The 14,798-nt window shown below is 43.8% G+C and overlaps 1 protein-coding gene across 2 annotated transcripts in view; it reads left to right on the top strand.

Annotated features, from left to right (window-relative positions):
- Positions 1-3,122: 3,122 nt before the first annotated feature.
- Nap1l4 (nucleosome assembly protein 1 like 4) overlaps positions 3,123-14,798 on the top strand; it is a 34,275-nt gene continuing 22,599 nt past the window's right edge. For both annotated transcript variants that reach the window (XM_038337367.1, XM_038337377.1), the window contains exons 1-3: positions 3,123-3,213; positions 12,413-12,443; positions 14,209-14,267. In XM_038337367.1, the coding sequence (XP_038193295.1) occupies positions 12,430-12,443; positions 14,209-14,267 (73 nt within the window). In that variant the 5' untranslated portion in view covers positions 3,123-3,213; positions 12,413-12,429. The remainder of the gene's footprint in view (positions 3,214-12,412; positions 12,444-14,208; positions 14,268-14,798) is intronic.

The raw sequence follows: 14,798 nt of genomic DNA, 5'->3' as shown, positions 1-14,798 counted from the left end.
TGCACACAGAAGCTGGCATTACATGGCTGCAAACACCAGCCAAGGAAGGCCTGGAGCACCAGGAGCTGGAAGATACAAGAAGGGAGGCTCCACATACTCCAAGCCCTAGCAAGAGTATAGCTCAGCTGCCATATGCTCATTTCATTCTTCTACTCTCCAAAGTTTTGGGCTGCTTGGTTGTAGCAACTCAGGAAGGCATTCTCAAAGTCCTTACAAATGGGAAGGTTTGGGGAGAATGTTGCCCACCTGCTAGTCCCCAATCTCCATCAGATTCAGGAGCCAGCACCAGTTCCACCACCTTGATGCCACCCACACTAACCCTAAGGTGGGGTAAACACCATGACAGAAAGTAGACCTGAGACTAAACAGACCCTCAAATTTGAAAATCTGCCATTCCTTTCCTTCTGTAGTTGCTTTTGTCTTTGCTTCTTTCCCCCTCTCTTTCACTCTTACCAAAGGCAAAGCCTGGTGGTGAAGGAAGAGGCAGGAGTGTCCCCATGTATAGCAGAGCTGACTGGGTGGGACACAGTCTAGACACCACTGAGATCTGTAACCAGCTATCATGCTCATCATTGCCAATGCAAGAAACTAGAATTACCTATGAGATTATAATCCCTGATCCCAGGGATTCTATTCAATAGGATAATTGATATGGGAAGACCCCTCTTAGTTCTGGGCAGAACCATTCCAAGGATGGGGGATCCAGGACTGCATAAAAAGTAGAAAGTGCACTGCTGCTTGGGACTGTAGACTTACTATGACCAACTGGTCCTGTCTCCTTGACATCCTCACCATGATGGATTGAGTGTATCTTGTACTGTGAGTTAAACCCTTTCTCCCTTAGGTTGACAGGTGAAAACCCAATTAAGACAGCAACCCCTCCTGTTGTCAACGCCTTCATTAGGAGCATTCAGATGGTTTTAAACATTTCCTGTTATAAACAGTACAGGGCAGGAATTATTTGCTAAAAATATCAGACTGAAATTTTTTCTAAAGCATCCTTCACCTGATGAAAGGATTAATTTCTAAAAAATGATTATTTGTTTATACCTGTCTGGGAATCTTCTTTGCTAGCCAAATTCTATAAACCGACATGGGTAGGCTGAGGCTGGTACCCAAGTCCCTGCTCTGGCTCCAGGTTACATAAAGGAAATACCTCCCTGGTCCCCTTGTCAGCAATAGTGGAGAGACAGCCCATACTGCTACCACTAGCCTGATGCATTTCTTTCCTCCTTAGGGACCTCTACTCACGTAAAACTGACTATGCTACAGAAAAGAATTTCAGGACAAGTCATAGTGAAGCAAAGTTAGCATGAATATTAAACAGAGATAAAAAAAATTCATGCTTTGGATCTAAGTGTAGGTATTGATCAAGAGAGATGGTCTTGGATGAAAGACTGTTCATACGTAAGACTTGAGTGCAGGCTGCTGAAAGCCAGGCTTACCCCCCACCCCCCACAAAGAGCAGCTGTCAAGGAACCCTGTGACTCTCTAGGTCAGACTACTCAAAGGATTTACAGTAACAGTTAAAGATTAAGTTAAATTGGGAAGTGGTGGCACAAGCCTTTAATCCCAGCACTTGAGAGACAGGTGGGTCTCTGAGTTCAAGGCCAACCTGGTCTACAGAGCAAGTTTCAGGACAGCTAGGACTACACAGAGAAACCCAGTCTCAAAAAACAAAATTAAAAAAAGATTAAACTTAACATTTTAGTAAAGTTAAAAATTATGTAGTACCATGCTTTAGACCCCCCCACTATGCCCATTCTTTGGGCTGTGCCTCTATGCTGAGCGCCTCTCAACCCCAGTGCTTCAGTCTATATTCATAAAGCTTTATTAATCCAGGTATGGTGGTGACTCTTTAATCCTAGTACCCAGAGGCAGAAGCAGGCAGATATCTGTGAGTTCAAGGACAGCCAGGGTTACGTAGTATGACCCTGTCTGAAAAATATAATTATCTTAAGCTTGTTACCAGTTGTTGGGATCTGAGTGTTTTGTTCAAGGAATTGAAATAAAGCTACATACAGAATGCAAAGTAGCAAGGAAAATTTATACAAAAGTAATAAAACAGATCATAAATACTCTGTGACAGTGGACCCAAAACCCTAAAGTGAGAAAGTGTTCAAGGGCTCAAGGTTATTGTCTTTTTTTTTTTTTAAGACTTAAAAATATTTTATGTTTGGAGCTCTCAGAGACGGCCAAGTGCGAGGATGTATGTACAACCCAAACCAAATGGAGTCCCTGGCTGCTAAACTATTTTCTATGCTCGTCTGCTTTAACCACGTCCCACTCATCCCAATCCCCAAATAAAAATTACGTAAAAATATATGAATGTATTAACTTTTTAATTTTGTAAATCAAACTTTCTATAGTACATAGTTTCAATTTAAGGATGGAGAGGAGTAATAGAATAAGACTCAGCGCTGTAAACCCTGAACTTCAGCAACCACACTTCAAGTCTTTTTTTTTTTTTTTTTCCGAGTTTTACTTAGGAGACAAGGTCTCACGTAACTTAGGCTGGCCCTAAACTTGCTATGTAGTTTAGCTTAGGCTGACCCTAAACTTGCTGTGTAGCTAAAAGCTCAGCCTCTCACCGCCACCTCTCATCTAACACGCCCCACCACACCCAGTTGTTTTCAAAGCCCTCGTTTGTAGACGTTAGGAAGACAGCACGCGTCGGCAGCTAGTTTGTTTATCAGGTGTGTAGAAGTTTTCTAAGGTTCAGCAGGGCAGCCGCAGGGCAGGTACACACCACCTGAGGTCCGAAAGGCCTTGGGAGGTAAGCGGTGCTTTCCCCGGGCCAAGGGCAGCAGGTAAACTAGGGAGAGCACTGCCGACTGGCCCAGGACACAACTCTTGGAATCGGCTGTAGGCTCAAAATACAAGAGAGCCCCAAGACCTCCACGCGCCCCATCAGCCCCTTTAAAGAGGCGCGGAACTGCGCGTGCGCCGGAATATACGTCACGCCCTCATTTACATATAGCTCGCGGGCTTGAGCGCGGCGCCGTACTCCCTCAACGGCTTTTGATTGGATGCCGCCTCTACCAGCGCCGAGGCGCAGTTGACAGACAGCTCTATTGCCAATTCACAGCCCGTTTTGTTCGTAGAGGGCGGAGCCTGGCGACTCGGCCAGTGGCAGGTGGTCTTGTTGGCGGCCACGGCGGCGTAGCCCCGGAGCGAGCTTTACACGGGCGCCAGTGCCGCAGGAGGCGCGAGGTGAGGTCCCGGCGGGTAACGGCGCGGCGGGCGGCTGGACAGGGGCCGGGGCGGCGTAGGCGGGGGGTGGGTGGCGCGGGCGGGCCGACGCGCCATGGGGGCCAGCAGAGGCGAGCGGCGGCTCCATCAGCCGTCCGGGTGGCGGGTGGCGGCGGATGGCGGGCCCGTCCCTCTTCCGCGCCGCCCCGCCCCCGGCTGAAGGTCAGCGCGCTTTGTTCCCGCCGCCTGAGAGCGCACGCGGAGCCGCGCAGGCGGTTCCCTGAGGGGACAAGGCCTCCCCAGCGAGGTGGGCCTGGTTGCGCCTCGTCTTGAAACCGCGCCTGGGAAGGAAGGGGTTCACGGCGTTCGCGCGGCCGGGGCACCGCCTCGCCCTTCCGGGCTTTGCACGGTCTCTGCACAGCTCCTTGGTCCAACTCTGGGAGCCTGCGGTGGAGGCGGAGCCAACTTAGTGACACACACGGAGCTTTCCGACCCGTGAGCCCGCCCCTAAAGGGTGCAGGTCGCCAGCAGCACCCTTTCTCCCCAGGGGCATCCTTGGGGGCCGTCGGCCTGCCCTTCCTCCAACTCTGCTTGGCTTTGCTACTTCGGAGGAATCCCTGCGGTAGCTTGCCTCACGTACGCCACTGTGACAGGCGTCCGCAAATTCCCTAGCAAAAAGGCCCAAGTTGAAGAAGTTCTTGGTCCTAAAAGTTACATGACATGCTTTTAAATTACTGCCGCCACCTTGTCATAGTGGCTGCCTCCTCTTGGTGACTAATCTCTGCTTACTACACACCAGGCTTGTAAAGCTCCCGACGTGCCTTAACTCCATTCACAATAATCTGTGATATAGGTGCAACAGGCTAGTGAGTATGCCTTAACATGAACCGCCTGGATTCGGAAGCCGTTTAGTTTATGGAATAGTTGTAGGTTTGGCAGATTAGCGTTCCTAATAAAACTCGAAAAGAAGTGGACTTTGTAGTGTTGTGAATTTTTGGCATAGGAGTGTTCGGTTTGTATTACAAAGTAAAGCCCTGTATGTGAAGTGTGATGGTTTGACTTTGATGGTAGCTTGAATTTAAACTCAAGTGGATTTGACCTCAGTTGCTGTTGTAATAAACTGTGTGCAGATGAACAGTGAGATTCAGAGATAGGGCAGTGAAAGGATTGGGATATAGTCCAAATTTAAGGAGTGCCTCATCTGGCAGGGGCTGTTGGCATCATTTTAGTGCCTTTGTCTAAAGTAGACGCTGTCAAACTCAGTTGTAGGCCATTTTTTCCCTTGGTTGACCAATATTATTGGTTCACAATGTTATAACATCTAAACCCTTACATTTTGATGTATTAACTTTAAATCTTGACCTGTTTTTCAAATATATAGAATAACTGGTGAAAATAATAGCTGATTTTATCGTTTTCTGGATTAATAACCTTGACCACCAAAATTTTGGAAAAGATGTATGTATTTTGAGATTTCCTCAGAAAACATGGCCATTATGACTTGTGGGTTTGGCTGTTTGGATTTGTGTAGTTGAGAATATAGAGTTTACAGGTTTATACTTCTGCAGAGATGCAGTTCTTAGGGATAAGATAGTTCACAGTTCAGTATGACTTAGTGTTTGAATCTTAAAATGTCCCAACTAAGATAGGTGTGGTGTACAATCTATAGCCCCAGCGGCTCTAGAACTCAAGACTTCAAAATCAGGCTTGGTAACACAGCAAGCTCCTGACTCAATTTTTAAACTATTTGCCTCTTAGAGGTAACTGAGAATACTAAGTCCCTGCTTGCTGTCTTAATGCTGTGTAGTTTAAAGCCTGTACAAAAGTTTGCATTTTACTTGTTTAAAAAAAATGCCAGCCGGGCAGTGGTAGCGCATGCCTTTAATCCCAGCACTTGGGAGGCAGAGGCAGGCAGATCTCTGCGAGTTCGAGGCCAGCCTGGTCTACAAGAGCTAGTTCCAGGACAGGCTCTAAAACTACAGTGAAACCCTGTCTCGAAAAACCAAAAAAAAAAAAATAAATAAAATAAAAAAAAATGCCAGAGTACCTAAAATTTTTGCTTTGGAAGAAAAAAAAATTCTGGACAAGAGAGTAATGTAGGGGCTGGAGAGGTGGCTCAGTGGTTAAGAACATTGGGTAGTCTTGTGAAGGACCTTTGAGTCCCAGCACTCACAGGGTGGCTCCTAATGGTCTCTAGCTCCCGTCCTAGGGATGCGATGCCATCTTCTGGCCTCTGCAAGTAGTGCACAGACAAGCGGGGAAAACACTCATACATATAAAATAAACTACAATTTTAAGAGTAGTTTAAATCCCTGAAGGTCTAAGGGTTGCTCTCTGTGTGAAGTAAACAGGTAGGTGAATGCTTTTACAGCTTGGATCCCCAAGTGACATATTCTGAAAAGAGGCAGTGATAGTGAGCTGTTGGGGAACACTAACCCATGAGTACAAACTTTTTGTTTATTTAAAAGGAAGTATAAGTGGGTGTGCTGCCTTACATCTGCACCCAGCAATTGGGAGGTAGCTCGAGCAGGAAGCTTGAGGCCAGCCAGCACTAAAGCAAGAAAGATGAAATGCATTTCAGGCATTAGAATTGAAGCTGATGTCAGTTTGCTGCTTCTATTGTAAGGGGAGGAAGCTACTAGGGGAACCGCAGGGGCTTCCTCTTCTACCCCCCAAGTTTTGCATGGGGCTACCTGTTAGTGATAGTATATGGAGGCTCCCTGAACCATGCTTGGAAGACCTGCTGTTGATCACAGGCTGGGAGGCCTGTTTTGATGGGTAAGTAGAGGAATCTTGGATTGAACTTTTAGGCATTTTTGAAGCATAATTGGTGGTAGCATAGGTTTGCTTTCGTTTTTAGTGGTCGGATCTCTCCTGCTTTTGGTAAAGAAAACTCAGCTGCTTCACTTTGGTCTGCTATTGAATTTTTACTTTGGGTGAATTTGGAGTAACAGGAGGCACATTGTATTTTTTATAGTGCGAAGACTACAAAAGATAGCTTTGTGAACTTTACCTTTTGATTCTGTTTGCTGTCCACTCTTAAATTTCTTCTTGTCTATTGTGTCAGCTGTTGTAACTGAGTGTGCGTCCATCCTGTGTCCTGGAAACTCAGTCTAGTGAGGTGAGATTGGCCCTGAGCTTTATGTTCGAAGTCACTCAGTTACTTCAGAGTAGTAGATATTGTAAGCAAGTGTGACTAAGAAAATGTCTTCATCCTGTGTCTTCCAGAGTTGCCTAGGATAGGCCAAGGTATGCAAAGGATTCCTGTTTAGTGCCATTGTACTTACAGGTAACAGCAGGGATTAACTGAGCAGAGATTTCTGCCTGTCTCTTGCCAAGTCCTTTGCTGAGCCCTGAACTCTGCATTGAGTCAGTGGACATGCTCTATCCTCCTGGAATTCCCTTCATCAGTCATTGGTGCTAAATACTGATGAGAAGTCTCAAAAGCAAACAGAAAAAGAGTGATCTTCTAGCACTACCTAGCACTTTCAGTTGCTTAAATCTAATTGCTTAAAAATGTTACGGGCTAACAAGATGGCTCAGTTGGCAAAGGTGCCAGCAACTAAGCCTGATGACCTAAATGTGTTCCCTAATCCCACCTGGTGAAAAGAGAGAACCTACTCATGGAAATTGTCCTCTGACCTCCACGTGCATGGCACAAACACCCTCGCTCACACACAGTAAATAAATAAATATGTAATGAAGAATTGTAAAATATTTTTTATTAGGGCTGGGGAGATGATTCAGTGGTTAAGAGCATTTGCTACACAAACATGAGAACCTCAGTTTGGACCTGAGCTCCAATGTGGAAAGCCAGGTGTGGCCTAGCCTAAGGCTAGTTTTCGCTTCATTGAGACTTGTCTCAAAGGAAACAAGGTGGAACGTGATGGTGCAGGACACACTTTGTCCTTTGACCTTCACATGTGTTCACAGGGGCACACAACATCACATATCCCCAAAATAAATCATTGTTACATGTGGGGGTGGTTGTTCTTTTTTGAGTTTGTTTTTCAGTTTTGCTTCAAACAGCACATTTATTGTGTTGTAGTTCAGAGGTTGGAAGTATAGAGTCAATCAGAATATTATCAGGGCCATGTTTTCTTTCAAAACCTGCAGCAAGGGTTGGTGGCTGTAGATCCTTGTCTGCAGCTAAATTATTTCAATATCTGCCTTTGTCATTTAGGGGTCTCCATTTGTTTTATTACTGTTTATTTTAAAGACAGGCCCTAGCTGGCTTGTATGTAGCTGATGGTGAGTTACTATTTCATTTATTTAGTATTGGTGTCAAACCTAGCCCTGGTGCATGGCCTGGGTTGTTTGAGACCACTCGACTTCATTCTCACTCCTTCAGGGTCCTGCAGGTGTGTTCTACTAAGTCTGACTTCTTAATTTTCTGAGAGAGGTTCTTCTGTCTCAGTTGAGGCTGACCTTAATATTCTGACTCTGACTTCGCAGGCAGAGATTAGAGAGATGGTTTAGTTAAGTTTTGTGGTAAAGACTGGTTTAGTTAAGTTTTGTGATAAAGGCTAAAAGATGAAGGAAGGCCATGTATACTAGATAATAGACGTTAAATATTGTTTAAATTAGTTTAAACATAAAATAAAGACTACTGGTGTGTGAATCAAATATACTCTACCCCTTTTAGTTAGGGCCAGGAGACTACAGCAGTTTTGAGACAGTTTTCTGTATCCCAGGCTGGCCTTGAACTCAAAGTAATCTTCCTGGCTCCCTTTTTTTTTGTTTGTTTGTTTGCTTGTTTGTTTGTTTTTCGAGACAGGGTTTCCCTGTAGTTTCTAGAGCCTGTCCTGGAACTAGCTCTTGTAGACCAGGCTGGCCTCGAACTCAGAGATCCGCCTGCCTCTGCCTCCCGAGTGCTGGGATTAAAGGCGTGCGCCACCAGTGCCCGGCTTCCCTTTTTTTTTTTTTTTTTTAAAGATTTATTTATTATGTATACAGTATTCTCAGTACTCTGCCTGCAGGCCAGAAGAGGGCACCAGATCTCATTACAGATGGTTGTGAGCCACCATGTGGTTGCTGGGAATTGAACTCAGGATCTTTGGAAGAGTGGGTGGTGCTCTTAACCACTGAGCCATCTCTCCAGTCTTCCCTTTTGTATTTAACAATTCAGAAATTAAAAGGATAAATGAATGTTGACTAGTAGCCCTTTCCTTTCTTTTTTGGGAATGGAGTTAGGCACTCTGCTTTTTGGGCAGTGATTTACTACTGCGCTACATCTCCAGCCCAGTTACGAACACATTGTGCAAGTCTGGGAATCTGACCCTGGGAGCTTAAGTATTTCTGTGCACACTTAGATTACTAGGAGTGGTGATGGACTGGGTTCAGTGTCTTGGCCTCACTCACTGGCCAGGGGAAATTGGGATGTCCTAGGGGCCTTTTCTGATTCCTTCTTTGAACAGGTCATTTCTTTGCTCCTTTGACATGGTCCTAAGTTGCTGCAAGTCAGTACTCTTACAGAACCTGAGCACACATCCTAAGCTTCGCTAGGTCATTCTGCCATCTTTCTGGCTGTGAACCAAGTTACTATTCTTTAGGGTTCTTTATGTGTATGTACATAATGTGCATATGTAATATGTAGAGGTCTGAGGACAACTTTTGGGAGTCTGTTCTCTCCTATCAGGTGGGGTACATTAATCAAACTGAGATCATCAGTCTTGATGGCAAGTACATTTATCCACTGACCTATCTCTTCAGGCTAGTTTCAGTTCATAGTAATCATTTGCTTATCTTGTGGTAAGACTTTGAGGATCTTTGACTTTATGAAGACAGATAATATAAAGCCTTTGCCTTTCAGGAGTGCCAGTTTAGGTGATAGCAGTTGTTAAGAGCATTGACTGCTCTTGCAGAGGACATGGCTTTGGTTCTCATGACTAGTGTGGTGATAAAACCACCTGTGATTCCAGTTGCAGGAGGATCTTGTGCCCTCTTCTGGCCTCTTGGGTATTGTGCACATAGGCTACACCTGCATAAAAGTTTTTTGTTGTTTTTATCTTTAAGAAGTGGCCAGTTTAAAGTTTGCCTCAAAAGTTTACAAAGTTTTTCCTTTGAAAAGTTTTTGATGTTTGGGGGAATAAAGGAGGTGAATCTATAATAGGACTGTTGTCTTCCGGAAATAAAAAACCATCATGTTAGTCCTGGAAGGGAATCTAAACCTATATATTTTATTAATTTAGGGTTTCCTGGTGTCTGTTATAATCTAACTTGATTGCCAGGGTTTTGGTTTGGTTTGGTTTTAAGACAGATAACTTTTGTAGCCCAGGCTGGCCTATAACTTGCCATATAGCCAGTATAACCATACTTTTAAAAGTCCTGGAATTACAGGCATGCATCAATATGTCTGACTCTTGATGCCTTTTAAAAGTAGTTTGCCTGACAAGGCTTAATACTGTGGCTTCATAAAACTAGCATTAAACTTATCATTCCAACCTTTAAAATAAAATAGATTTTTCTGTCATACCTGCAGATTGATGCTCTATGACTTTCAGTGTTTGGTAAACACAATAATGGATGGTGCGTGGCATGAGCTTGGTCACTGCAGGGAGGGGATAGAATGACAGAGCAAGATAGTCTATGCGTGTGTCATAGAGGTGGGCAGGCCTGCTTTACCACTGTGGTGAGGCAAATGACCTTCATAATTGGTTCAGGTGGTATGACTCCTAGGTTAATGGATGGCAAGACCCAGGCGCAGAGAAAGGCTATATAGCTGGGAAAGGATGGTGGGCTGGGCGTGTGGTCTAGAGAATGTGCTGTTAGTCATAGAAAGGTAATGGGGTACTGTAATTGTGGAGCCAAAGTGTAGGAAGTGCAAGTGTGTTAACAGCTCAGCAGTATTTATTGGGATCTGCTCATTTTTTAACCCAGAAATCTTCCGTGAAAATCTTGCCATCCAAGTTAAGAATGGCAAGTGGTTGGAAACTACACTAAGGTGTACACGGAGACTACAAACCAAAAGTGTATGGTAGAAAAGCCTCTGTCTTGGCCATCTAGGCAGTAGTGTTTGCTGGCATTGAGAGTGGTGATCTTTATAGGGTGGATATGAGGAATGTAGATCCTAGCTGGGCGGTAGTGGTGCACGCCTTTAATCCCAGCACTCCTGAGGCAGAGTCAGAAGGATCTCTGTGAGTTAAAACCAGCCTGGTCTACAAGAGCTAGTTCTAGGACAGGCTCTAAAGCTACAGAGAAACCCAGTCTCAAAAAAAAAAAATAAAAGCAGGGCAGTGGTGACACACGCCTTTAATCCCAACTCTTGGGAGGCAGAGGCAGGTGGATCTCTGGACTAAAGAGCAAGTCCAGGACAGCAAGGGCTATACAGAGAAACCCTGTCTTGAAAAACAAACAAAATTTATTCTAGGACTTTGGTGATCCTGGCATTGTGGGAGGCAGAGTTCAGCCTGGTATACAAAATGAGTGTTCCCAGACAGAAAAAAAACCAAAAAACAAAAAAACCCTGTCTTGAACAAAAACAGAGACAGTAGTCTTGTGACATTATTTGTGCTGGGGTGTGGGGGGGGCAGCCTTGACAAAAAAATACCTTTCTTCCAGAGTGGAGGTGTGGGAATTTAGAAATATAGTAAAGAATACAAAGATGCAAACAAAAATAATAAAACGCAGAAACATAGGATAGTATTGGGAGGGAATTTCAGTTGAGTACTGAAAATTTGCTGTGTTTTATTTTCCAACAGCTTAACACACCCCTTACGTCAAAAGGTAGGAGTAGAGCAAAAGGACTGCATTAACATAATTGAAAGTCATGGGCTACATTTTTCTCTAGCCCTAGGCAAACTACTCCCTGGGTGGAATCCCAAGTTATTTCCATAAAGGGAACTAGAACTTAGTTGGAGCTTTAGACTTTTGTTTTAGGTAGGAACCAACTACTTCGCTAATTCAGTAGCAGGGTTGTGGCAACTAGCCTCACCTGTTGAAAGGAGCCTTGAGAGAGCAGAACTCTGATTTACAACTAGGTGGGACCTTTGTTTGAGTTAGAAGCACAGTAATCTTGAATGAACTAAAAACAAGTCCCATACTCTCTGACCTTTTCCCTCTTTGGGCCTCCACATTGTACATTTTATTTTGAGAGAGGGTTTCACTGGCCTGAACCTCAATTTGTAGATCAGGGTGTCAGTTCTTGAATACTTGACTTGTGCCTTCCAAACCATGGGATTAAAGGCATGGGCCATCTGCACACATTTTATTTTGAAACAATAAAAACCTAATAGAAAATGGAATTGAGTTAACTGTAAAACAGTTGTACATCACTCTTGCTGGAACCGTTTTTCTTAAGTCTCCTGTTTTCCTGCACCAGCACAGCTTTCAGAAAGTCCTCCTGTGTGCACTGGACAAGTGGGAAGGGCTTTGTATGATGCCTCAACTCATCACACCTTTAAAGCATTCTTACACAGTAGTCATGTGGGGTGTCTCTCAGTGTTTTAAAGTGCAGAGGACATAAAAGATGAGGGCAGATAGAATTATCATTACTCTGTGTATTTGAGAGACAGTTTAAACAACAGTGAATGCTTTTGAATTGTTTGGGTTAGAGTTGTTATGTAGATCTGCTAGATGTATTGTAGAAAGAAGGCAGGTTAGGGTTCTGTTTGTTACTGTGAAGTCTGGTCACTTTAGTGTCAGTAAGAATGCCGTGGATCTAGCTTAGTTTGTAGTGTGCATAAAGCCCTGGGTTTGATAACCAGCACTGCATAAACTCAGCATGATGGTGCAGCTTGTAATCCTGGTTCAGGGGAGGTGGAATCGGAGGGACAGAAATTGTGTGGGAGGCCAGTCCCAGATACATGGGATGCTTTCTCAAAAATAAAACGATAAAAGTTTTAAAGTGAAGCATGCAGGACATGAGACTTATTATTTAATTTTATTTTTTGACATGGCCTCATTATGTAGCCCTGTCTCACCAAGAACTCTCCATGTAGATAGGCTGGCCTCAGATTTAGAGAGATCTGCTTGCCTCTTGCCTCCCATTGTTGAGATTAAAGATGTGCACAGTCTAGTGAAACCTAGATCTTAAGTGTATCAATCTATGAGATTAGACACGTATGTGCTCAAATAACTTCAGGTCACATCTGGGGCATTTCTTTTCCTTCACCTGCAAAATGGTCTCAACGGCCACATCTGGTAGATTGCCATGATTAAATGGTGTTGGAAGAGTAATACGTTTTTTGGTGAATGTAATTGTTAACTTTCTCATTTTTAGGGGACAAAGACGTTCAGATGGCAGAAAACAGGTAAGCCAAAATGAACCTTGTTTATTGGACTTAGGTTTAGGTAGGGTGCTTCTGTCCACTGTAATTCAGAAACTAGAATTCAAAGTTAAATAATTTAAACGTCAAGTGGTAATGGCCCATTCACTCCCTTTTGCTGGCTAAGAAATTGGATGTCAGATACCAACTGTCTCAGACACTGGTATTTGGAGACCTTGTGCAGATAAAGTTCCTGTCCTCCTCGACTTTTAACTCCTACTTCCTCATCCTTGATGAAATCTTTGATAAAATCCTATTGGCTATCTGGTGTAGCTTTAAGTGATGGAAGGATTTTTTTGGGGGATGTTCAAGGTCAGTGTTGGTTGAGTGCCTGTTTTAATTTTTTAGTTGGTGTAAAAGATAATAGATTTCATCATAGCATTTTCATGCATGTTATATTTTGCTTATATTTGCCCTTCATTTCCTCATAGCTCTGTCTACTTTCATGTCACAGAGATGCCTGAATGGGCTTGTACTCTTCAGGAAGAGGTATACATGGCTCTCTGGTAGCTGTGAGGACTGTGTTTGTGAAGCCCACTGTTTTCCCTTGATGCTGCATGGTTGGCATTCAGAGCATTGTGACCATTGTGTCTACTGCACAAGGCCACTTGGATGCACTGCTGACCATATGGGTAGCATGTTATTTGAGTGGTGTGGTTTGAAAACTATAGGCTGATTATACAATCAAGGGATTGACTGTTAAAATAAAAATTAGAGGGCTGCAGAGATATCTCAGTGGTTAAGATTGTATATAGCTCTTGCAAAGACCTAGGTTTGGTTCCCAGAACTCACATAAGGCAGCTCACAAGCTCTAGTTCCAGGAATCTGAGGTCCTTTTCTGACTGGCCTCCACTGGCATTGCACTTGTCCATACACCCACATATGGACATAATGCATAAACATATTTTTTGTTCTTGGGTTTTATTTGGTTTTTAAGACAGGATCTCAATGTGTAGCCCTGAGTGGCTTAGAACTCTCTATGCTTCAGGGTTGTGCAAAACTCTCAGAGATCCTCTTGTTTCTGTTCCCAAATACTGGGATTAAAGGTGTATATCACCACACATGGCACATAGAAGTCTTTCTTTTTCTTTCTTTTTCTTTTTTAATCTCTTTAATAAAAACGAGATAAAAAAACTTGTCACCACCACACCCACGAAGCCAGGACTACTGATACTGAGTTAGACCCTGTCTCAAAACAAAAAGGGGAAATTAAGCTTTAGCAAGAGTTGCAGATTAGTGCTGAACAGCCTGTGTGTTGGGAGGGGAGCTAGGTGGGTATGATCTTTTTGTTTTCTTTTTTTTTTTTTTTCCTTCGAGACAGGGTTTCTCTGTTTCTGGCTGTTCTGGACCTTGCTCTGTAGGCCTCTAACTCACAGAGATCCGCCTGCCTCTACCTGCCTTGGAATTAAAGGTGTGTGCCACCACACCCGGCTGGTTATGATCTTTTTAGATGGAATTCTCCTTTAGATAACTCAGGTTTGTCAGTGTTGTCTGTTTTTCCTTTTTGTTTGTTAGTTGTTGTGCCTCCGCCCCCATGGGTCTCATTATGTAGCTCTAGCTGTCCTGATAAATCTGCCTCTTTCAAGTGCTGGGATTAAAGGCATGCACCACTATACCCAGTCAGTGTTAATCCTCATCTTACCTGAAGTTCCTTGCTGCATGGATCCCTAGTACATTGGGAAATCACTGAAAATGCCAGATGATGCTGTCTTTAGGACTCCGTTTATAATACTTTGTAAACTTGTTTTAGTCTTTCAGATGGAAGCCCTGCAGATTCTGTGGAAGCTGCTAAAAATGCCAGTAGTACAGGTCAGTGCTATGGATAAAGCAGTGATTGAGGGTTTCCGGCTGTGTCTGTGAGTCTCTTCTAGAACCACTTGTTACAATAATTATAGTAGCAGTAAAGGATTTCTGTCTTTAGTGATTAGAAATCCAGACTCCATGAAAGAGAACACCATGACCCTGCTCCTGTGCTGGCCTTTACATGATCTGGGCATTAGAATGTTAATCAGACTTGCACCTTCATCTTTCCTCTCCTGCTTATTTTGAAGCCAAACCTAGATGTGTCATTGTGTCAATAAATTCACACGAACTGTCTCTGCCCATGAGAAATCTATATGAGATGGGTTAGCAAGGTGGCTCAGCTTGTAGTATTGCTCTTTGTGCAGACCTGGCACCCTGAGGTTTAGTCCCAAGAATCCACTGTGGGAGGCAAGAACCAATTCCCAAAAGTGACCCCCTGACTTCCACACACAGGCTCTGGAGCATGTACACCTGTTCTTATGCACATTGCATGTCTGATTGAGCACATACACATAATGATGATAGAATGAAAAAAAA

The sequence above is a fragment of the Arvicola amphibius genome, chromosome 1 (assembly GCF_903992535.2).
Source record: "Arvicola amphibius chromosome 1, mArvAmp1.2, whole genome shotgun sequence".
Classification (NCBI taxonomy): Eukaryota; Metazoa; Chordata; class Mammalia; order Rodentia; family Cricetidae; genus Arvicola; species Arvicola amphibius.
The sequence above is the reverse complement of the archived record's forward strand: the minus strand, read 5'-3'. Positions and strand labels throughout refer to the sequence as shown.